General features: G+C 40.4%; 1 protein-coding gene and 1 long non-coding RNA gene across 14 annotated transcripts in view; one reads left to right on the forward strand and one right to left on the reverse strand.

The window, feature by feature from the left end:
- The window catches only part of LOC134762033 (uncharacterized), a 120,682-nt gene that overhangs the window by 32,019 nt on the left and 65,577 nt on the right, over positions 1–23,086 (reverse strand). Inside the window, exon 2 of the long non-coding RNA XR_010141485.1 lies at positions 16,375–16,491. This is a non-coding gene — a long non-coding RNA (uncharacterized LOC134762033). The remainder of the gene's footprint in view (positions 1–16,374; positions 16,492–23,086) is intronic.
- MYO3A (myosin IIIA) overlaps positions 20,485–23,086 on the forward strand; it is a 271,375-nt gene continuing 268,773 nt past the window's right edge. For 12 of the 13 annotated variants that reach the window (XR_008510349.1, XR_008510350.2, XR_008510348.2 and 9 more), the window contains exon 1: positions 22,452–22,538. Coding sequence is in view for 1 of the 13 variants with exons in the window: in XM_054522103.2 (XP_054378078.1) it covers positions 22,512–22,538 (27 nt within the window). In the remaining 12 variants the exon portion in view is untranslated. Of the gene's footprint in view, positions 21,025–22,451; positions 22,539–23,086 lie in introns of those variants that run through there. The other variant, XM_054522103.2, reaches the window with a different exon arrangement.

Below are 23,086 nucleotides of genomic sequence, written 5' to 3' on the forward strand. Positions count from 1 at the left end.
TAAAAACAGGTAGCACAATCTTCTTTTTACAACAAAAACTAAAGTTATAGTAGGATGTAAATGTATTTAAACAGCAGAGGCTGTAGAAGACAGCATATAAGAGAGCATTGGTCTATTACCCTTAACATTGAGAGGAGGCCTGGTAAAATGGTTAAACAAGTCCTGGGTTTGAATCTGTGCTCAACTCTCTGCAAATTGCATAATCTCTCTGAGCTTTAAATATTATTTCAAGATGTCTATTCATGTAAAATTCCTAGGATGCTGCTTGGCACATGGTAATGAAAGACCATAATGGAGGATAAATAGTTTATAACAAAGACTTTCAGGTTTATTTCACTTAAAATTAGGAGCAAAACTTTTCGGTAAATGACAAAAACAAGCTGCTAACTGATAAATAAAACTGTAATTGGGACTTCATGTAAAAAGAAAATTCAGACACAGTGACTCACACCTGTAATCCCAGAACTTTGGGAAGTTGAAGTGGAAGGATTGCTTTAGCCTAAGATATATATATATATGTGTGTGTGTGTATACATACACACACACACACGCACATATATATGTATAAATACATGTACACACATATTTACATATTTATATATACATTTACATATTTGCATATGTATATTATTTTACTTTATATATACATATATGTAAATATATATAACACACGTGTAAATATGTAACATATGTATATATAAATAAAATAATATACATATATAAATAAAATAAAGTAAAATAATACAAATAAATTTAGTTTATAGCTAATTGGACTTAGATTATAATTGCTTAAAATTCCTGCTCCAGTCCTCTCTGTAGGTGGCTCAACCCTGGGCACAGGGAGCAGACATAAGCAGCAAACTGCCAGTGTTGTTTTGTCTCAGAAAATAAGGAAACCCAATGAGAGGGAGAAAGATGGGAGAACGGCTGGTTGGTGGAGCAGTCAGAACACACACAACATTTATTGATTAAGTTTGCTGTCTTATATGGGCAAACCCCAAAACAACTACAACAGTAACATCAAAGGGAACTGATTATACATGACCATAAAGGCAAAATAATAATGAAAAAGCTTGAAATATTGTGAGAATTACCAAAACGTGACACAGAGACAAGATGTGAGCACATGCTGTTGAAAATATGGTGCCAATAGACTTGCTTGACACTGGGTTGGCACAAACCTTCAATTTGTAATAAATGCAACCTCTGCAAACTACAGAAAAGCAAAGCACAATAAACTGATGCATTCCTGTACTTATGGGTAATTGTATTTTCAGAAAATCAGCCTTTTGAAAAGAAAATGTTTTAAATGAAATACTTTGCAAGAATTATAGAGCCCAACAGTGGCTTCAGAATATCTTACTACTGTAGTTTAAAAATAACTCCCCTTCCTTTCAATTTGGTAAGCGTGTGACTTACAAACCTGTCACTCAAAAAAACTAAGAATTGAGCTAAAAGTCTATTCTTCACTCAATAATAACGAGAATGCAGCACTTAAATATACTTTTCTTCCTGAATATCCTTGACACTGTATGTCAGGGATGTGCACATATGTGTTATGCAATGTCTTTTGCGCTAATGGCATATTAGCAGGAAGCAACCATACCTGCCACCAAGCAAGTCTCCTATTTCTGGTATAAGTATGAGGTCTTGGAGAAGAAAATGTTGTGCCCTTCTATTCCAGAAGCAAAAAACAAGGAAATTATGCAGAAGTCTCTTGGGGAGAGTATCTGCCAAGCTTCCGTTTTATTTCTTGGTATGTAAACAAACATTCAGTGTCCCCTCTATATAAAATAAGAAAACCATGGTATATAATGATGTTTCCTGTTTATATTGTGACTTTCAGACTGGTTTTATAAATGCTCTTTTACTGGGTCTTCACAAATCTCCTGCAAAAAAAAAAAGTTAGGACTGGATTTATTCTTTTCATTTTTCAAACAAAGAAACTGAATTTCTGTACCCATGATCAACAATAAGTGCTAAATCCAGAGTGAATCCTGAGTCTGGAAATTGCATGAATTTTTTCCCAATTTATCTGTGGTGTACTAAAAAGATTAAAGGATTTAGAATCCAAACAACTGCATTTGAAACTTGGTTGTATCAAGAGCTCCCCATAAGACTGTTAGAAGGAAAAAAAATGTACAAGAAAGCACTTAACTGTAAATCACTGTAAATGGCAGTTATTAAGTTCTTCTATCATGCTCTTCAAAATATAACAGATAAATATTAACTGCTTGAAGACAAGAGCCATTTCATTTACTTCTTTTCTGTTCATCACAGAACCTAACACAGTGCTGAAGACATATGAATCATATTAATAAGAGATAAATAAATATATGCTGATTGAGAACAATTATGGGGTTACTAAGGTGCCAAAACATTTTAAAGAAAAATATGAATAAAACCTAAAGAAAAGGGAAAAGAAAATGAGACATTGAGAGTTGTGCAAGGTGAATTGCTAATGGAAAATGGCCTCTGATCAGATGCATTTTGCTTTGCTTAGTTGCTCATGCATTGCTAGCAGTGGTATCAAGTGTCTTTGAGTCAGGCAACTGACAGCACAAACATGGTTTTGCATGCACCTGTAGTCCCAGCTACTAGGGAGGCTGAGGTGGGAGGATCGCTTGAGCCTGGGAGGTCGAGTCTGCAGTGAGCTATGATCCTGCTACTGCCCTCCAGCCTAGGCAACAGAGCAAGGCCCTGCCTTACAAAAAAAAAAAAAAAAAGAAAGAAAGAAAAGATAAATGGTTTAGAAAAAAGTAGGCTATAGTATCCCGGATCAAGGTGTCAAGTGCAGTAGTTTCTTATATTTACTTCCAGAAAGACTCAGATGTCAGATATTAAATGTGCAAAGTGTTTAAGAACCTGGAAGACAGTTTTTTTTTTTTTTAATCACAGAAGTGGAAGAAATAATATGTCACCTCAGGCATAACAGGACAGGAGCATCACCACCTTGGACAAGCGACGCCATTTTAAAATTACCCTTGATCAAAAACCACCTAAATCCAAAGGGCATCAGCCTAATGGTTAAGGTCAGCATGACCATAAACCACAAATGACATCTCCAACCAGAAACATTCCAGCCCTAAGATAAACCCCTCCCCGACCAGAGACATGCCAGCCCCGAGATAACCTCCCTTCTGACCAGAGAGATGTCAGCCCCAAGATAACCTCCCCTCCAAACAGAGGCATTCTAACCCCGAAATAAATTTCTCCTCCACACAGCCTGTGATGAGCTCTCTCACCCTAAAACCCTTAACTACTCTTAGTCTGTAAGAGACAGCGCACCTAACTGAAACTGGCCAGAAGCCCCTCTCACATTTATTCTCCAACAGTCTTTGACTGTTGAGCTGTTTTTTGTGTTTCTCTCTTTTTTCTTTAATTCTTACAACACAAATATTTATTGCATATTAATGTCAATATATGTGAGCCACTCGTGCTGGCTGGTCACGATCTGCAGTGCCTTCTCCATGGATGTATTGGTATTGTAAGTGGGCGGTTCACAGTCTCTAGTGGGAACTATAATAATTTTCACTGAGTGGATTTAGTTGAACTTTATATTTGTTATGTTTTTCTGTGTACTTCACTCCAGAACGGAGACCAGAAATTTCCTCGCTGTTGGTTTTTCCTATTGCTAAGGAAACCTGGGGACCACAGATCAATCTTGAGAGCCAGATGGCAGTGATTTGATGAAGGGATAGTGCTTGGCCACACACACATCCTGGGAGTCAGCCTCCCTCCTGCTGCTAGATTTGTTCTGCCCCTGCATAGCCTGTGGTTTGGGTTAAGGATAGCCGTTTCTGCAATGAATGTTGACTGCTTAGGATAAAACACCATCTGGAAATGAATCAGCTAGGATATGAAAGCGGATCTGGCTGCTTTTAGGAAAGAGCACACACCTGAGTGTTTCTAGCACTGGCCAATCACACACACACACACACAAAAGAACCAAATTAGAAAGGATGGAAGGAAATCTGGGTTCATGTTGGTTGATGTTTTGGCCCCCCATCTCCCCAGACTGGACTCCACAGCCTGCCATTCCCCAGTACACTCATCTCCAACCTCTACTTGGTCCCTTCCTTGGCGTCTGCACTTTTCACTTTGCCAATTTCTAATCACGTGTAATATCCTCATTATGGCATTTCTATTCCAATTCTTGAATAGCCAATTATAGTGGGAGAAAAGATTTGAGCCCCAGTGATTGAGCTTACTCCGGTTACCACCCATCACACTTTCTTCATGGGCAGCCACATTGTCTTCACTCTTCGCTTGTTACAAACTCCTCTTTGCCAGGAGACCCTGGCCCTGCCCACATCTATGCACATATACACAGTCTCTCAGTGTGTACCCACTTACCATACTGAAAGGTACTGTGCTGCACTGGCCTGCCTTCACTTAATGCTCATCTCCCCATTTCAAAGTTTTCCCATATATTTACTCTCTAGGTCTTATGTCTGTGTCACTGAAGATGAATACTACCTTTCCAGGCTATCAGAGCCTGTGTGTTCATGAGCTTGCCCCGTTTGCCTTCCCCTGGATTCGCTCCATTGGTTCTTCCTCTTCCCCCTTTCTCTTTATCCAGTCACTTATTCATTCACCAATCAGAACTTCTATCCTGTATTAAAGCACCAAGGACACAAAAATGAATAAATGATGGACTCTGCCTTTGAGGAGACACACAAACAAAAGTAAAATTCTAAGTCAATGGGACTAGAGCTGTTTGAAAGGTACCAGTGAAGAAAGTAAGAAAGTTCATGTGCCTCATGTGTTGTTCTAAAAAAACATGAAAAACTAGTAACACAGGGCATAATATGTGTGCTTAATATACACTATTTTTTTCAAAGATAGATTGGTACTTAATCTGCAGTTGCTTCTCTTCTAGATGCATTTCTCTTGCTCTAATATCTACAAGACCCACCAAAAAATCCTTTCTGATGTTGCTACCTCTCACTTTTTTTTTTTCTTTTTCGAGACAGAGTCTCCCTCTATTGCCCAGGCTGGAGTGCAGTGGTGCAATCTCGGCTCACTGCAACCTCCGCCTCCTGGGTTCAAACCATTCTTCCTGCCTCAGCTTCTCGAGTAGCTGGAATTGCAGGTGCGTGCCACCACACCCGGCTAATTTTTGTATTTTTTAGTAGAGATGGGGTTTCGTCATGTTAGGCAGGCTGGTATTGAACTCCTGGCCTCAGGTGATCCACCCACCTAGGCCTCCCAAAGTGCTGGGATTACAAGCGTGAGCCACCACACCTGGCCTCACTTATTTCCTTTATCATCAGACTGTTTGAAAGTCTTCCTTGGCTAATCTGTGTCCTTGATCACTCATTTATTCTAAAAATATCTGTGACCTTGAGTGAAATAGGAATCATCTCAGTATGTATATATAGATACATAGAGGTACATATACCTATATATACATATATATACACCTATATATACCTCTCTCTCTATATATATACATACACACAATGAAATTCATTTTATAAATAAAATCTTCTGGATTGCCTATATTTCTGTGTATGTATGTGTGTATGTGTAATTTTGGAGATATTTAGTGAGAACAGCAAGAAAACATTCCTGTTCTTGTATTCTGAGGCTTTTCGGGACCTGCATTTCAGAAGCACTTTAACCAAATTTGGTCCTTTTAGGATCTGTGTGATCAAGGATCACTTTTAGAGTTGTCAGACTCTCCAGGGTCACCATTAACCAGAGTCAATCCCTTAGTGGGGGTGGGCAGAGTTTGTATCTGAATTTCCGGGACTGTCCAGGAATTGGGTTTCCCTCTATGAGCCAGAGTCAGGTAACATTTGCTTAGATAACTTCTCCAGATGAGTATAATGAACCATGGAAATAATCTTCCATATCACACTCATCAAAAGCAATACTATCTCTTTTTAATTTGAAGATGTTTATTTAATTAATTAATTAATTAATTTATGTATTTTGAGATGGAGTCTCGCTGTCGCCCAGGCTGGAGTGCAGTGGTGTGATCTCGGCTCACTGCAGCCTTTGCGCTAATTTTTTTTTTTTTTTGTATTTTTAGTAGAGATGGGGTTTCACCATGTTGGCCAGGCTGGTCTCAGACTCCTGACCTCAGATAATCCACATGCCTCGGCCACCCAAAGTGCTAGGATTACAGGTGTGAGCTACTGTGCCCGGCCCTAATTTGAAGACTTTTAAATTAGGCTCCATTCTTGATGTTGTGTAATATCTCATTCGCAATATTTTTTCTAACAAACTATAATGGCTAATGTGCTATTCCTACAGATAGAGCATTATCTTGGTAGTTTATCTGGTTTTAAACTTTTATTTAGAAGTCATGTTGAATGTATGAATTATAGTCACCACTTGTACTTCTACCACGTCAACTAAGAAATGTTTTGAAATGGGTAAGGTACATGAAGAAAATTTTATTAGAGATGTCTGGTTGTGTTATATCATTCCAAAACTTATTTCCATACTCTTTCTTATATTTTTCTGTTTATTCATGTTTCTAGTTTAGTCTCATGTCTGAATTATTTAACGTATGACTATTCCATTCTTCCAAATTATTTTATTAACAGAATTGTTGGGTTACTAAATGGTTGTCAATATTTAAGTTCTCTTACAGTCAACTGATCAGATAATAAGCAAATGACTGGGGTGATTATTTCTGGTCATTTCATTTCTTCCTAGATAGAGAATCTCAAAATACTAGCTTTGAAGGTATTTTTAAAAATCACATTACTAGAATGTCAGATATTACTAAAGGCTTCACTTTTTTGTCTTTTTTTCATTCAGTCTTTATAGAGACTGACAACAATTACCAATGTGATTGTATTGCAAATCATCAGGGCAAGGTATTTGGAAAAGTTTTCAATTAGCAATAATCATGCCTCCCATTCCCTCAGGATCTGCTCTCTTCTATCAATCCAATAAATTTATGTTTTATTTTTAGAGACAGGGTCTCACTCTTTCACCCAGGCTGGAGTGCAGTGGCACTACCATAGCTACCACAGCTCACTGTAACCTCAAACTCCAACTACCTACAATCCAATAATTTTTACCAGTGATAATAGCTTCTTCTTTTAACACCCTTCCCAACTGCCTTCATCCCCTAGGTGTGGAACAATCCAGAATTTAGAGCCAGGGGATCTAGGTTTGAATCTTTTAGTTCATGAATAAGACAGACATCAGTTTCCTTCTGTCTAACATGCGGATAATAATATTGACCTCAAAGAGACGTTGTAAGGATTAAACATACGTGAAAAGAATTATACAAATGCTATGAATAATTAATAATTAATCTGCATTCTCTTGAGGGCCTTTAATGACTCACACATCGCAGAGAATTTCGGGTTCAGTGATAAGTAAATTGGAAGATATTTTTCGATATCTACAAAGTTTCCTACCTTTTTATGCAGAAGCAAACCTGTGCATTAAAAGAAAACCGGCTGGGCGCAGTGGCTCACACCTGTAATCCCAGCACTTTGGGAGGCCGAGATGGGTGGATCACGAGGTCAGGAGATCAAGGCCATCCTGGCTAACACGGTGAAACCCCTTCTCTACTAAAAACACAAAAAATTAGCCAGGCATGGTGGCATGCACCCATAGTCCCAGCTACTCGGGAGGCTGAGGCAGGAGAATCGCTTGAACCCGGGAGGCAGATGTTGCAGTGAGCCAAGATCATGCCACTGCACTCCAACCTGCGTGACAGAGCAAGACTCAGTCAAAAAAAAAAAAAAAAAAAAAAAAAAAAAAGACAAGCAACCCCACGTCCTTAAGGTGACTACTATAAAAACAAGCAAACAAAATATAAATCAAAAAATAACAAGTGTTGGTGAGAATGTAGAGCAATTGGAACACTTGTGCACTATTGGTGGGAATGTGAAGTGATGCAGCCACTGTGGAAAATATTGTGGTGGTTCCCCAAAATATTAAAAATAGAATTACCATTTGCTCCAGCAATTCCACTCCTGGGAACATATCAAAAAGGACTGAAAGCAGGGACTCGAAGAGATATTGGTACACCCAGGCTCACAGCAGCATTGATCACAACAGCCAAACGGTGAAAAAAGCAACCCATGTGTCCATTGACAAATGAATACACATACAAAATGTGAATTTGTGTTTGAATGCATACCTACAATGGAATATTACTCAGCCTTAAAAAGGAGGGAAATTCTGGCAAATGCTACAACATTGATGAACCTTGAGGACATTATGCTAAATGAAATAAGCCAGTCAAAAAACCACAAATACAGTGTGATTCCACTAATATAAGGTTAGAGCAGTAAAATTCATACAGACAGAAAGTAGAATGGTGGTTGCTAGGGGCTCGAGGGTAGAATGGAATGGGAGTTAGTGTTTAATGAGTACAGAGTTTCAGTTTTGCAAAAATGAAAAGAGTTCTATGGATGGATGGTGGTGATGGTAGCACAATATGAATGTACTTAATAACACTAAACTGTAAACTTACAAATAGTTGAGATGGTAAATTTTATGTTATACGTATTTTACCACGTCTTTAAAAGACAATCAACCAAGCTGGCATATCAAGGTACTCCTTTTCTTATCCGTCTGTAAACAAAGTATCTAAACACCAAAGTCATGTGATTAGAATGTATTATTTTAGGCAACTTTTATAATAAGGCAAGTCTTCTACACATGCCATGCTCTATAAAGTATAATTGCATAAAAATTGCTTCTCACTGCTTGGGTCCACCTCTTATAAACAGTGCTACCTTGAGTTAGTTACTTAACCCCTCTTAGCCTTACTTTAGTTATCTGTAAAATGGAAATGCAAATTTTTTTCTAGCCTTTTTTTTGTTTGTTTTTTTAAGACCAGGTCTCCGCCAGGAGCGGTGGCTCACGCCTGTAATCCCAGCACTTTAGGAGGCTGAGGTGGGCGGATCACGAAGTCAGGAGATCGAGACCATCCTGGCTAACAAAGTGAAACCCCATCTCTACTAAAAAAAAATACAAAAATTAGCCAGGCATGGTGGCAGGTGCCTGTAGTCCCAGCTACTCGGGAGGCTGAGGCAGGAGAATGGTGTGAACCCGGGAGGCGGAGTTTGCAGTGAGCCGAGATTGCGCCACTGCACTCCAGCTTAGGCAAGAGAGCAAGACTCCGTCTCAAAAAAAAAAAAAAAAAAAAAAACCGGATCTTGCCCTGTTGTCCAATCCTTAGCTCACTGCAGCCTCAAATTCCTGGGCTCAAGTGATCCTCCTGCCTCAACCTCCTAAGGAGCTGGGACTACAGGTGTGTGCCACCACACCCTACTAAGTTTTGTTTGTTTTTTTTTTTTGCTTTTGTAAAGATAGGATCTCTCTATTTTCTCTATGTTGCCGAGGCTGGTCTCAAACTCCTGACCTCAAATAATTCTCCTACCTCAGCCTCCCAAAGTGCTGGGATTACAGGTATGAACCACTGCACCCAGCCTCCAGTAGGGTTCTTGTGAGGATTAAGTTAAATGATGTATGCAAAGGGCCTAGTAGACATATGGTACAGGGTTAGTGTTCAATATGCTTGTTTCTTTTTTCAGATAAACTCATTGAAATGACAATTAGTTGTATCTTGACTGTCACAATAAAAAAATTTCAGAAGGACAAATGTATATGGAAGGGACTAGGGTAGTTCCACTCTTTTTCTTGAAGATGATGAGGGAGGACATGGCAACCTTGCAGCATACAGATGTACATTTCAGCTTCAGCTTCTCTTTGGCACCACAGGAAGCAATCATTCTCAATATTTATCCTCCCACCTATCACCCATCCAATCTGGACTCTGCCTACTACCAACAATGGCAAAAGCCCCTACAACAAGGAGCTAAAATTATTTGCTATGATTTGCTTTGCCTGAAAGATGCCCCTGTATTTGTTTATAAGCATCATAGACCAAATGCTCAAAGATGTAAATTCCTGGTGGGTTTGGGGGAAAAAGAAATGAGTTGGTGACTCTGAAAACATTTTCTAACCTCTTTACAAAGATGTATTTTGTTCTTTTTTTTTTTTCTTTTTATTACTTAACTGGTTTTCCTGCTTTTCAAACAAAGCTATCTTGTACAGAATCTAGTGCCCCCATTACACTAATTGGCAATGTAAATATTTTAACAAACTCTGTGGGGTTACTTTACCTCAGCTTTAGGTGAATGTATAATTTAATGCCACCAATACAACTTGCATCATCCCATCACTGGATGCTTCAGCATCAAATGAATTCATTACATGGCAAAGACTTTTGCAAAATTTTGAAATCAGAAGTTAGTTTGCAATGAGGAAGACAAAGCTATGCCTTCTTTTCAGCCCCATGAACCCTCAAAAAGAATGCAAATTGGGAGTTTTATTGGTATTTGCTTAAATCAAAGGGAACAAAATTCTTCCACGAATGCACATGTTCAGAACTCTTGGCCTATTAATTAACTATTGTAACCATAGGGAAGGCTAATTATATTGCTAGTCACAAGTTCACCCTGAATCATGTTGCTCTAAAAATTATATTTCATGGTCATTAAATGACCTTTATGTAATTCCTTGATATCCTTCCTTTGGTGTTGAAGGAAGTTTGCTTTGGAGTGAGATATGCAATAATTATTTTCTCTGTTGATTTTTCCCTCCTTTTTTCCTCTTCTTCCTCCTCCTGCCCCCAATGTACTGTATTATGGAAGTTTCTGTCAAAGAAGGAAGTTTTAGCAGTAATGAATTGCCAAGGGAAAATGCAATTATTTTGTCAAATAGATTTTTTTCATTTATTATATGATCCACCTTTAGTTGTTCCTATGATTCCTCATTAGAAGCGATGGATCAGGTTTGAAATCTGGGGCTGTTCTTTAGGGGCACCAGCCTGCCTTTCAGGGTTGATGAGATTGATCATAGGAAATGTGATAGAGCTGGCTCAGCCCAAGTTCCTGAGTGACAACACTGCATCCTGCTCTGGTAGAACTTGAGTCTGTGGCACTCCCCAGTGACAGAACCAGACCCCTAGGTGTGTTAGTGTTGAAAAGGAGCCAGGCAGTTGCTGTGTGTAGCTATTTTGCTACATTTAATCATCTACGTCAGGAAGACAGGATTCATTTATATAATTCAGAATCTTCATTCAAGGAAAGAATATGGTTAGCAAAAAATAGTAGGTTCTCTGAAACCATACACGCAATTTTATTTGTATTCCTGCAGAAAACTTAATACCAGGCAATTAAAGTAAAAAATCTATATTTTTAAGTGGTATTGCTGGGGGAAATTTCTCCATCAGTCTTAATTTTGGCTGTCTCTGTTGGAAGAAGCACATAGTTTTAGTATGAGGATTTTCATGAAAGGGAATAATAGCTCAAAGTAGTAGTTACTATTTATTGAGTCAACGAAGTGCCAAGCCCTTAAATGTGATATTGTTTACCGTCCTTAACGTTTCTGACTTTGTTCTTCACATCTCTTTGAAGGGATTAATAATATCTACCTTGTTGAACAAATGAGAAACATCGAGGTTCTGAGAAATTAAAAGAATTATGCAAAATTCATGCACCTAGTGATTTTATGATGGTGCAAAAGTAATTGGGGTTTTTGCCATTACTTTTAATACATTTAATAGAATTAATCATAGTGATGACAAAGGCCACTCTCTTTTCATAGACTATTAATTTTCTTGATTGAAATAGTTGGCATATTGGAAACACAAGGGAAAGAGTTTTGTAATAACAGCCCTGAAATGCTTCTGTGAGAAAATGATGGTAATTATAATAATGATGACACAACAGTAATAATTATAGCTAATATATAATAATTATGTATTATATGCCATGTAATGTCCTGAGCCCTTATAATGTTAATTTTATTTAATCCTCAAAATAATTCTGTGATGTAGACAATATTAGTACTCACCATTTTCTAGAGAACTAAATCAAGGTGCAGAAACAATGTTGTACTCATTGTAACACAGCTAGTAAGTAGTACAACTGAGAGGTAAACTGAAAATAAATTTAATTAAATGTGTATAGTAAATTTTTTTAAAGCTGCTATCTTAAAATAAGAGTTGAGTTTTGTGATGGTTAGTTTCATGTGTCAATTTGACTGGGCTAAACGGATACCCAGGTAGCTGGTAAAACATTATTCCTGGGTGTGTTTGTGAGAATGTCTGTGGAAGAAATTAACATTCGAATCAGTAGACTGAATAAAGAGACTGCCCTCAGCAATGTGGGTGGGCACTATCCAATCTATTGAAGGCCTACAGAGAACAAAGAGGAAAGGTGAATTGTCTCTCTCATGTTGATCTGGGACATGCATGTTCTCCTGCCCTGGGACACTGGACATCATAGCTCCTGGTTCTTGGGTCTCAGAAGTCAGGACTTACACCACGGGCTCTCCTGGTTCTCAGGCCTTTGGGCTTAGACTGAAACTATACCACCAGTTTTCCACGGCAGATGGTGGGACTTTTCAGCCTCCAGAATTGCATGATCTAATTACTTATAACAAATCCCTTTTTATATATCTACATATATTCTATTGGTTCTGTTTCTCTGGAGAATCCTGACTAATACACATTTCATAGGTGAAAAAGAAACAAAACTAAATAAACTCTGTTGAAATATAATGACACAAAAGGAACTGCATAACTAAACTTGTTGGCTTTTGTAGCATAGAGAGTAGTTTTGAAGTAGTCTCATACATTCTCAGCACTTTTATAACCAAAATAGTTACCCTCTTTCTCAGACTGATTCCCTGCCACACTTACGTCCTAGGGGTTTTCCACACTGGTGACATCCTGAATGTTTGTTTGCCTGTTTTTGCCTGAATATGTTCAGGATCTCCTAGAGGTTATCTGTAATATCACAATGTCAATAGGAGACAATAACCCAGTGCATTTTGGCCTGAAAATTCCTCACACCCTAGCATCTGATCATTCAAAGTTAATGGATGCTTCGTTGGTTCTGTAAATACAAAGGTCGTGCATAAGGTTTACAAAATACCTGGTAACTAAATGGAAAACAAGAACTTTGCTCTGTATTTTCAGGTCACTTCCCTCCAAAATTGTTTTTATCTCCATCATTTTTCCAACTCTACCATATTGTGAGTATATCTACCTAGGAACACCCAAATCACTACTTAATTAAATTCACAATTCAATTCCTGAGTGTTGACATTCTGCATGATGCTGATAAATGAAGAATATCCTCAATGGGAACAATGTTAATTGTGTTATACAAGCTCAGAATCCCCATCAGGGAGCTTCCAGCTCTTAATTCCTTCCTTCTATTCCTCTTCTACTTATTACAAGCACTTGCAACATTTTAAATTCCTAAATTCTTGAGACAGTTCCGGTCAGAAGGTAAACTCTCACACCAGCCATACTTCCACTGGCTGGAGCAAAGAGGGAGTAAGGAAGGAATCCCTGGAGATCACGGTGCTTCAGAGGAGACACTCCTCCTCCATGACACGCTGCACATCCATGGTTTCAAAGTAGCCTCTGTGCTCCACAGGTTCCATCCCCCAGCCTCGCCCCACACTCTAATTCCTCTAGGGCCCAACTGTCACCTTTGCCGTGGACCCTGCCCTCCCAGTCCTGCTGAAAATTGCAGCCTCCACCCCTTCACCCACTATTTATCCCCTTTCGCTGTTCTATTTATTTTCACATTTATCAACATCTAAAATACAGTATGTTTGCCGGGTGTGGTGGCTCATGCCTGTAATCCCAGCACCTTCAGAGGCCGAGGCAGGCGGATCGCTTGAGGTCAGGAGTTAGAGACCAGCCTGGCCAACATGGTGAAACCCTGTCTCTACTAAAAATACAAAAAGAAATTAGCTGGGTATGGTAGTGTGCACCTGTAGTCCCAGCTACTCGAGAGGCTGAGGCAGGAGAATTGCTTGAATCCAGGAGGCGGAGGTTGTAGTGAGCCAAGATCTTGCCACTGCACTCCAGCCTGGGTGACAAAGCAAGACTCTGTCACAAAAAATAAATTAATTAAATAAAAATAAAATGCAGTATATTTTACTTATTTGCTGATTTATTTTGCTTAAAGGCAGAGATTTTTGACAATTTTTTGGGTTGTCATATTCCTTACACTTAGAACACCTAGCCTACAAGAAGCTCTTGAGCCATATTTTTGAATGAACAAAATAAGAAATGACTTATTTTCTTAATTCTCTTTCTAGGTACTGATCCTTTACAAGCAGGATTCTACACCATTGGTATAAGGGTATCTGTCTTTGTTCCCTGCAGAAACTGAGTTGCGGTCCATGAGTATAAGCTTAACAATAGACACTGTCGCAAATTGTATCTATTTGTAGGACCATCACAGTTACCTTCCCAACTGAGTTTCCAGTAGCCCAAGCCCTAATACCCTAATATTAATCAGAATGTGAGTGGAATGTCTGGGCAAGAGCACGTGCACAAAGAAAAGCCAGGGCTCTCTTTGAGACCTTGGCTGTGCCACTACCTTGACATATGACCTTAGGCAAGTGAATTAACCCCAAATGTCCTACTTCATAAAACAGGGAGTTGGAGTAAATGATGTTCAAATAAGCTTTCATTCCCATCATGCCTTCTAGCCTCCAACCCAATATACTCCACAAAGGAAAATGCAGGAGTATAAAGATAGACTGCTAGTATTGCTGCAATACAAAGAGGGCTGAAAAACAAACAAAAATAAGAAAAACTTACAGTAAAGATCAGATTTTTAAAAAGCCATGTTAGCTGTAAATATTTTGAAGAAGAGATGTCAAATACCTACCTTTACTTCTTTTTATCTTTATTTAAAAATTTTTTTATTGTAGAGATGAGGTCTCACTATGTTGCCCAGGCTGGTCTCAAACTCCTGGCCTCAAGGGATCTTCCTGCTCTGGCCTCCCAAAGGTGGTCCTGCAGGCTGGCTGGCCTAAGCCACTGCACATATCCACCTTACTTTTTTTTTTTTTTCTGAGACTAAGTCTCGCTCTGTCGCCCAGGCTGGAGTGCAATGGCACAGTCTCGGCTCACTGCAACCTTTGCCTCCTGGGTTCAAGCGATTCTCCTGCCCCAGCCTCCCAAGTAGCTGGGATTACAGGTGTGTGCCACCACACCCAGCTAATTTTTGTATTTTTAGTAGAGACGGGGTTTCACCATGTTGGTCAGGCTGATCTCGAACTCCTGACCTCGTGATCCTCCCGCCTCAGCCTCCCAAAGTGCTGGGATTACAGGTGTGAGCGACCGCACCTGGTCCACATCCACTTTACTTTTTAAAGAGGTTTTTTTTTTTGTTTTTGTTTTTTAGATAAAAGTCTCACTCTGTCACCAAGACTGGAGTGCAGTGGCATGATCTTTGCTCACTGCAACTCCCAGGCTCAAGCCATCCTTCCACCTCAGCCTCCTGAGTAGCTGGGACTACAGGCATGCACCACCATGCCTGGCTAATTTTTTGTATTTTTTGCTAGAGATAGGGTTTTGCCGTGTTGCCCAGGCTGGTCTCAAACTTCTGAGCTCAAACAATCCGCCTATCTCAGCCTCCCAAAGTGCTGGGATTACTGGCGTGAGACACTGCTCCCAGCCTTAAAGAGGTTTTACACCCTACTTTGTTTTCTCAATGCTTGCCCCTTCTCTCTATTTATAATCCAAAAAGTTTATAATCCAAAATGTGTGGATTATAAACTTGTCTTATTTATGGTCTTCATTAAGTTTTCTTGGAAAACACACCTTTTAGAATGAAACTACTTTTAATCTGCAGCTTTATTTCCAGTTAAGAATCCAAACCAAATATTTACATTCTAATAACAATTATTTGAAATGTTATTGTGTCAATCATGAGATTCAATGTAAGTATCTGATAATAAATGAATTTAGGTCAAGGTAAGAAATAAATAGCAAAAACACAAATTCACTATACAGCAAATGAGACCTATTCTTCCATTCTATTCATTGCAGCACTGCCCGAAATGTGCAGATCAGTAGGAAAATAAAGCCTATGCAGTAGGTGCTATATGAAACAGTTTGCATACACTTGACAAAAGTGCACATTTCAGTTAAATTATATAGTGAAATTATACAATTCCTCCCTCCCACACAGTAACATAATGGCAAAACAATGACAAAAGTTCAAAATTAATAGAGAAACATCAAGTAGAGGCCACCAATAAGATCTTAAAATGTGGAATATTTTACTAATAACTATGTAAGTCAAATCTTGGACTCCTGCCTGAATAGATATAAGATGATCATTTTCATGTACTTAAATGACTAATATGTATATGTAAATGTTTCGAGGTCCTGATTAGCCGCAAAACTGACAATAAAGGCACAACCAGCTAAAAGTGCCCAAGATAATAATCAAGAAAACACCTGAGCCATGTGTTCTAAAAAGTCAATAATGCAAATGATCAGATGATTTAGATAAGGTTAGTAGTGAAAGAATGTGTAGGTTTTAACTGAATATCACTTACATTGGTAATCTTCCATCTTGGAGTATCAGCACATACAGAAGGCAATTTTCCAAACATTTTGTAGTTATATGTGGCAAAGACGGGTTTCAAATTCAATGCCTAGAACCGTTGCAGCACCTAGAAGTACCCAGTAAATATTAATTGAGTAATGAATAAGAAATGGAGGGATGGATTCCTTAAAAGTGGTCTACTATATCCATCATACTAACTCTGGCAAATGCATTTTCCTAGGAAAAGAACAGTCAAGCAGATCACAACTAAGATTATAATGGTTCAGTAAGTATAAAAGGGAGTGGGAATTCAGTGTGGATACAGAGAAGAGAGAAAGGTCCTAAGAAAGTCCTTAGGACACAGGAAGGCCGAAGCCCATTCTTGGCCCATCACTGGGAAGCTAGTTCAACGGGGTTCAGATCATTTGAAGCATCATGTTTTCATCCTTGATACCTCTGTGGGAATCAAACTCTAATTTGAGCATTTACAGAGGTGGTAACTTTTGGAATTTATTGTGATAAAGAGGTGATTACTAAGATGATGGCCTTTGAGAAATCATTGATTCCTCACTTCAGTTTCCTTATTAGTAAATAGAGACATCTACCTTACAGGTATTTCCATTAAAGAGGGACATTATGCATATAAAATGAAATAATGCACTAAAAGAAAATTTGCACTTTTAAAAGAGAGAACTTTTAGACCCACAGGCGATTTACTCTGTTTTCTTGCCTGAGAGGGTCACCACCTAGGCATAATTATAAATGCATGGAGTCTTCCTACAAGGGGCTTGAGTAATACATTTGATTGGACTTACTATAAAGTGGAGAGGGCAAGGCAGTAGAAAAATCAGGAAAATCTGGAATACTCTAGGATGGCAAAGGCCTAAATAAGGCAGTATCAGCAGAATAGAGAGATAAGACTAAATTTGAGAACTAATTTGATTGGGCTGCAGTTGATGTACAAATATCACAAGGTAGGTTTTCTGAAGCTCAGAAAGCAGGAATGAGCAATCATTCTTCCCTTAATTGATCTCCCAGATCACTGGGTCACTTGTGCTGGGCTCACTGATGAGACACCATTAGTCTACAAGGTGGAAGTTTGCTCCTCCTGGCAAGTGCATTCATTTCTCTCTCTCTCTCTTTTTTTCTTTTTTGAGATGGAGTCTCGCTTTGTCATCCAGTGCAGAAGCGCCATCTTCGCTCACTGAGATTGCTCCACCTCCCCAGCCTCCTGAGTAGCTGGGATTACAGGCATGAGCCACCTTGCTCGGCCCAGTTCTGCTTTCTCTGAGTCTTTTTGCCAAGAACTAGATGGGTGGGTTAAAACTGGAATGAGGCTGGACTGTGGCATGCACCTGTAGTCCCAGATACTCAGAAGGTTGAGATGAGAGGATCTCTTGCACCCAGGAGTTTGAGACCAGCCTAAGCAACATAAGGAAAAACAAAAACTTAAAAAAAAAAAAAAAGGTTGATATTGCCAGGTGTAAGATGAACAGGACACCATGCTTCTTCCAAGGGCAGGCTGTGCTGTGAAATGTCAACAACAGTCCCCTTTTTTGAGTGACTACTTCTTTCTAACTCATTAGAAAATCTTGCTTCCTATGCTCATAGACTATCAGAAAATTTGAGTTTTGAAATTATGTCACTAAAAATGAAACCTCCCATAATTGCTTGTAGGATCTAACTCACTTTGACAACAGAGACATGGCCCTGATTTACAACTCAAGTACAGAGCTTCAGATAAGGAGTTTCCCAAGACAGCATTCCACATTTATCCAAGGAAACAGAACCCTTGGTCACAGCCCAAACCTCATGTTGACTCCCAGCTCTGCTTTGCTTTGAGCTTATCAAAACTCCACTTCATGGTTCCTCTAGTTTGCAATATCTCCACTGTAACATTGAGTCAATGAACCTGACTTTGTGGAACTGCAGGTTTTGTCCTTGATGGTCTTAGGCTGGTTGGATTGGACACACTATTCTATTTCGTGTTAATGCCATTCTTTTCATTATTATAGCTTAATTACATGTTTCTTTTTTCATTGTCTTATCAAAAGGTTCTCAGGGCTGGAGACAGTGGCTCACACCAGTAATCCCAGCACTTTGGGAGGCTGAGGTGGGTGGATCACAAGGTCAGGAGATCGAGACCATCCTGCCCAACATGGTGAAACTCCATCTATACTAAAAATACAAAAATTAGCTGGGCATGGTGGCGGTGCCTGTAGTCCCAGCTACTTGGGAGGCTGAGGCAGGAGAATCATTTGAACCTGGGAGGCAGAGTTTGCAGTGAGCCGAGATCACGTTACTGCACTCCAGACTGGCAACAGAGTGAGACTCCGTCTCAAAGAAAAAAAAAAAGGTTCTCAATTTTTTGGTCTTAGAACCTTCCTTTATTTACACTCTTAAAAAGTTTTGAGGACTCCAAAGAACTTTTATTTATAGCAATTAAAACTGAGAAATTTAAAAAATATATTTCATAGTAAGCTCATTACATGTTAACATGAATAGCATATTTTTAAGTGAAAAATACCTGTATTTTCCAAAACCAAAAAAGTTTAATGGTAAGAATGGCATTATTTTATATTCTTGCACATTTCTTTAACGTCTGGCATAACAGAAGACGTTACCTGTTTCTGCATTCAATCTGTTGTGATATCACATATTATGGAGCCACTGGAAAACTTCATCATAAATTCATTTAAAAAATGGGAGAGAAAAAGGAGTGGAAAAAAGTCTTATTATTACAGTAATTTTGGTCCTGTGAACCTCCTGAAATGGTTTCAGAGACCGCCCCCCGACCCCCAACAAATTTCCCCTAGACCACACTCTGAGAACCACTGGACTTAGCTCTTCTAGCTTCTGTAGTTTTCATATGAATTCTAGAATATATTTGTCTCTTAATTTGGGAGGTAGTAATTATGTGTTTAACATCTTGTCTTCTCACTTAGGATTCCAGTGTCTTTCCAATTATAAATAGTCTCTCAACAATCCTGCATTTTTAAAATTTTTCCCACTTTTCTCCTATATTTCTCATTTTTTATCATTCTTAGTTATTTCATGTTCTTTCATGTTTCTATTGTGAATGGGATCTATTTTTCTATTGTACTTTAATTGGGTGTTGTTTGTCTCTGTTGAGATTGTGACTTTATTTTGCATGTGAGCACTCAGTTGCTCTAATTCTTAAAATCTCCCAGGTATGTCCAAATGGCCATAATTATGTTGAATAATATATTTGCTGTGATCTGTTTTTGATGAAATAACTTCTTGATTTGAAGCTGTTCATATATGTTAGGGTATTGATTCAATATAATCCCTATTAAAAGTCCACTGTTCAATTTCTAATTTTTTTTTTTTTTTTTTTTTTTTTTTTTTTTTTTTTTTGAGACGGAGTCTTGCTCTATCGCCCAGGCTGGAGTGCAGTGACGTGATCTCGGCTCACTGCAAGCTCTGCCTCCCGGGTTCACGCCATTCACCTGCCTCAGCCTCCCAAGTAGCTGGGACTACAGGGGCCTGCCACCATGCCTGGCTAATTTTTTTGTGTTTTTTAGTAGAGACGGGGTTTCATTGTGTTAGCCAGGATGGTCTCGATCTCCTGACCTCATGATCCGGCCGCCTCGGCCTCCCAAAGTGCTGGGATTACAGGCGTGAGCCACTGCGCCCGGCCCAGTTTCTAAATTTTAAAGCTACTTTAAGAGGAAGGGTCTTGAATATACTGAATGACTTTTTGAAATAGATTTTTAAAATCACATTTTTTCTTTAAGATATGCATTGATTAGGATTAGATGACCTCTCTTTGGTCTCTTCTATAATTCTCATTTAGATAATATGAACGACAGACCCATTGAGATAATTAACAGAATCAAAGGATGTTTTGGTTGTAGTTCTCACCTGTTCAATGGATGAAGGTATAGCAATACCCAAAATGTCCCTAGAGACTGTTCAAGAGAATCTGGCCATCAGGGTCTCCCCAAGTGAGCCCTGTGTGACAGGAGACCACAGAAGGTCTGGAAAGGATTGCAAAGGACCAAGTAGAGGGTTGGTGACTAACAGGCTGCCTCCTGAGGGTAGAAATTCCTGCCTTTGACTTCAGCCCCAGCCCCAACCTCCTTAGCAGTCTCCAAAAGGGAACTGGACCCTGGGAGCGATCTCATTAGCCACTCACTATCCCTCTTGGACCTGAAACCCATTACATTCTCCGGGTCCGAGACCCTCGTAGTGTGGGGAATTTCCTGGGAGGAAGATACTACGTGGGGCCGGAAGCAGAATTTGCTCCAGGCACTGGGCCAGTCCGTGAGGGCTCCAGGATCCAGGGGCCCCACTCCCTTCTCGCCGGGCTCCGGGCCAAAGAGGCGCGGCCGGAGTCCCGGGAAGCCCCTTGGCAGCTAGCCAAGTGCCCTGCGAGGATCTGGATGGCGCGGATGGCGCGGCTTCCACCTGCGGGAGGTGGAGAGCGCGGCGAGAGGAAGAATATTCCCCGCGAGCCGGCATAAGGGGCGCCTTCGGGCCGGTTGGCTCCGGTCAGATCCTCCCGCCGACCTTCGGCCCGCCCCCTGCAGGCAGCCCAATTCCTCCTCGGCTCGGCTGCCCCTGCCCGCCCCTCGAGGGAGCGCCCGTAGCCAGCGCCCCCGTGAAGAACTAAGGAGGCGCCCGGCTTCCCGCCCAGGTACGTGTCGGGGCAGCGCCGGGGACTGGCGTGGGGCGGCGGCGGTGGGTGGCGGGGCCCGCGCGGCGCTGGAGACGGCCCCGCTTCCTTGGACCCCAGGGCTTGTAGGGCGGGCCCGGGGCTCCCTGAGCGCGAGGCTGCCGCGAACGCCCGCCCGCCCGCCCGCCCAGGTCAGACCCGGAGGACCTGTGTGTGTGTCGGGGCCTGGGGTGAGAGAGGGGACTGAGGGGGGAAGTGGAGCGGGAAACCGAGAGGGGGAATGTGAGGCTTGAACGAGCTGGGAGAGCTCGAGGGGAAAAAGAGAGGGATGAACTTGAGGGGGAAACGGGGGCGGGGGATGAACTCGAGGGGGAGCCAGGAGGAGGGAACGGAAAGGGTGAACGTGAGGGGTGGACTTGAGGGAAGATCTTGTGGGTGAACCCGAGGAGGGAACGCGAGGGGATAGTGAGGGGGGATCTCGAGGAGGGAACGTGAGGAATGAACTTGAGGAGGGAACGGGAGGGGTGAACGTGAGGGGGAAACAGGAGGAGGGAACGGGAAGGGTGGCGTGAGGGGTGAAGGAAGATCTTGAGGGGTGAACTTGGGAAAGAAACGTAAGGGGAGGACCTCGAAGAGTAACGAGGGGCGAGAGCTGAGGGGGCCCTGCAGGGGTACTGGAGGGAGGAGGCGCCGAGTCTGGCGGGTGTCGCCTCGGAGACCTGTGGCGCTCGCGGGCTTGGCGGCGCCGCCCACAGGTGGCGCTGGGTCGGCCCGTCCCTGAGGGAACTGCGTTCCGGGTGATTTCTCGGAACAAGCAGGTCGGTGGAGCTGGGCTCCCTGCAACCCCAAATGCATCCGTAAAGGAGTTTTCCTTTTAAGGAGAAAGAGCAGACAAGAAAAGTATGATCATTATTGAGAAATAGAGAAACCTACCAGGAAAGGATGTCCTTTCAACTCTGCTCACCAACAGCTCTGTTCTGTTCTCCAAGTAGTTGCTAATTCGCACCTTGCTACTATCCCCCTTCCAGAAAAAATTTTTAATTATTATTGTTAGAATGGAAATTGGCCATAAGCCTTGAAATAACTGTTGTAATGCCACTGAACCCTACACATTAAGCGTTTTTGAAAACTCAAAGAATCTTCATTTCTGGTTGTTTCTAGTTTTATTGGTGAATTAACTAATTGTACAGGTGCACTTAAAGCCTCTTAAGCATTTTTATAATTCACACGGATCTGGTAGCTTGAGGGTTGTTTAATGCCAGCATATGAAATGAGGGGCTTTGAGTTCCTTGTTCATTGTGTAAAAGTGCGAAAACTTAGTTACTGAGGAATAAACTATTTGTCTTGCCCTTCTACCTAGAAATTTCTAAGTTCAACTTCTGATTATTTCCCCCAGATCCTGAATGTTTACTCCCATAAAGCCATGATCTTTTTGTTTTGGGTTACAGGCCCAGGGCCCCAGTGCAGCCTGGACACAGTATTCAAAGTCTTGGCGTCTGAGCATTATTATGCGTTATTTTCAAGCTTTGCTAACGGTAGGTGATAAAATTGACAAGTGTTCTGGATTTGCCAGAACCTAAGTGCCAAGTTTTGACAGATAAATGGGGTGCATGTTATTCGTGCCATATTGATTTTTATTACATTATAAAAGATAATTATTTTAAAATGGGAAAATTTACAGATGCATAAGCATTCAAAGATAACATGGGCTTTATGAATATATTGATGGGATGTCTAGCATGTGAAAAATTACATTCATTTGTCTTAGTCCTTTAAAATTATTATTTGAGGACGAAAATGCAAACTAAAAGATTCAATTTTGTAATCTTTAATATCAACTTAGTATATATGTGCATATATACATATATTAAAATTTGGTCATGTCACATAATTTGATAGCATCATCTTGTCCTTTTTCGACTGCATCTTTATAGCCTAATTTTTTTTGCATATATTCTTTGAAGAATAACTTTCTCTGTCAAATCCAAAATATTTGAAGGTCCATTATTTCCTACAAGTGGTTTTGATAAATAAATATTTGGAGGCTGAAATACCCTTTAGAATGTATAGTTCTTTTATATAA

Source organism: Pongo abelii, chromosome 8 (genome assembly GCF_028885655.2).
Source record: "Pongo abelii isolate AG06213 chromosome 8, NHGRI_mPonAbe1-v2.0_pri, whole genome shotgun sequence".
Taxonomy (NCBI): domain Eukaryota; kingdom Metazoa; phylum Chordata; class Mammalia; order Primates; family Hominidae; genus Pongo; species Pongo abelii.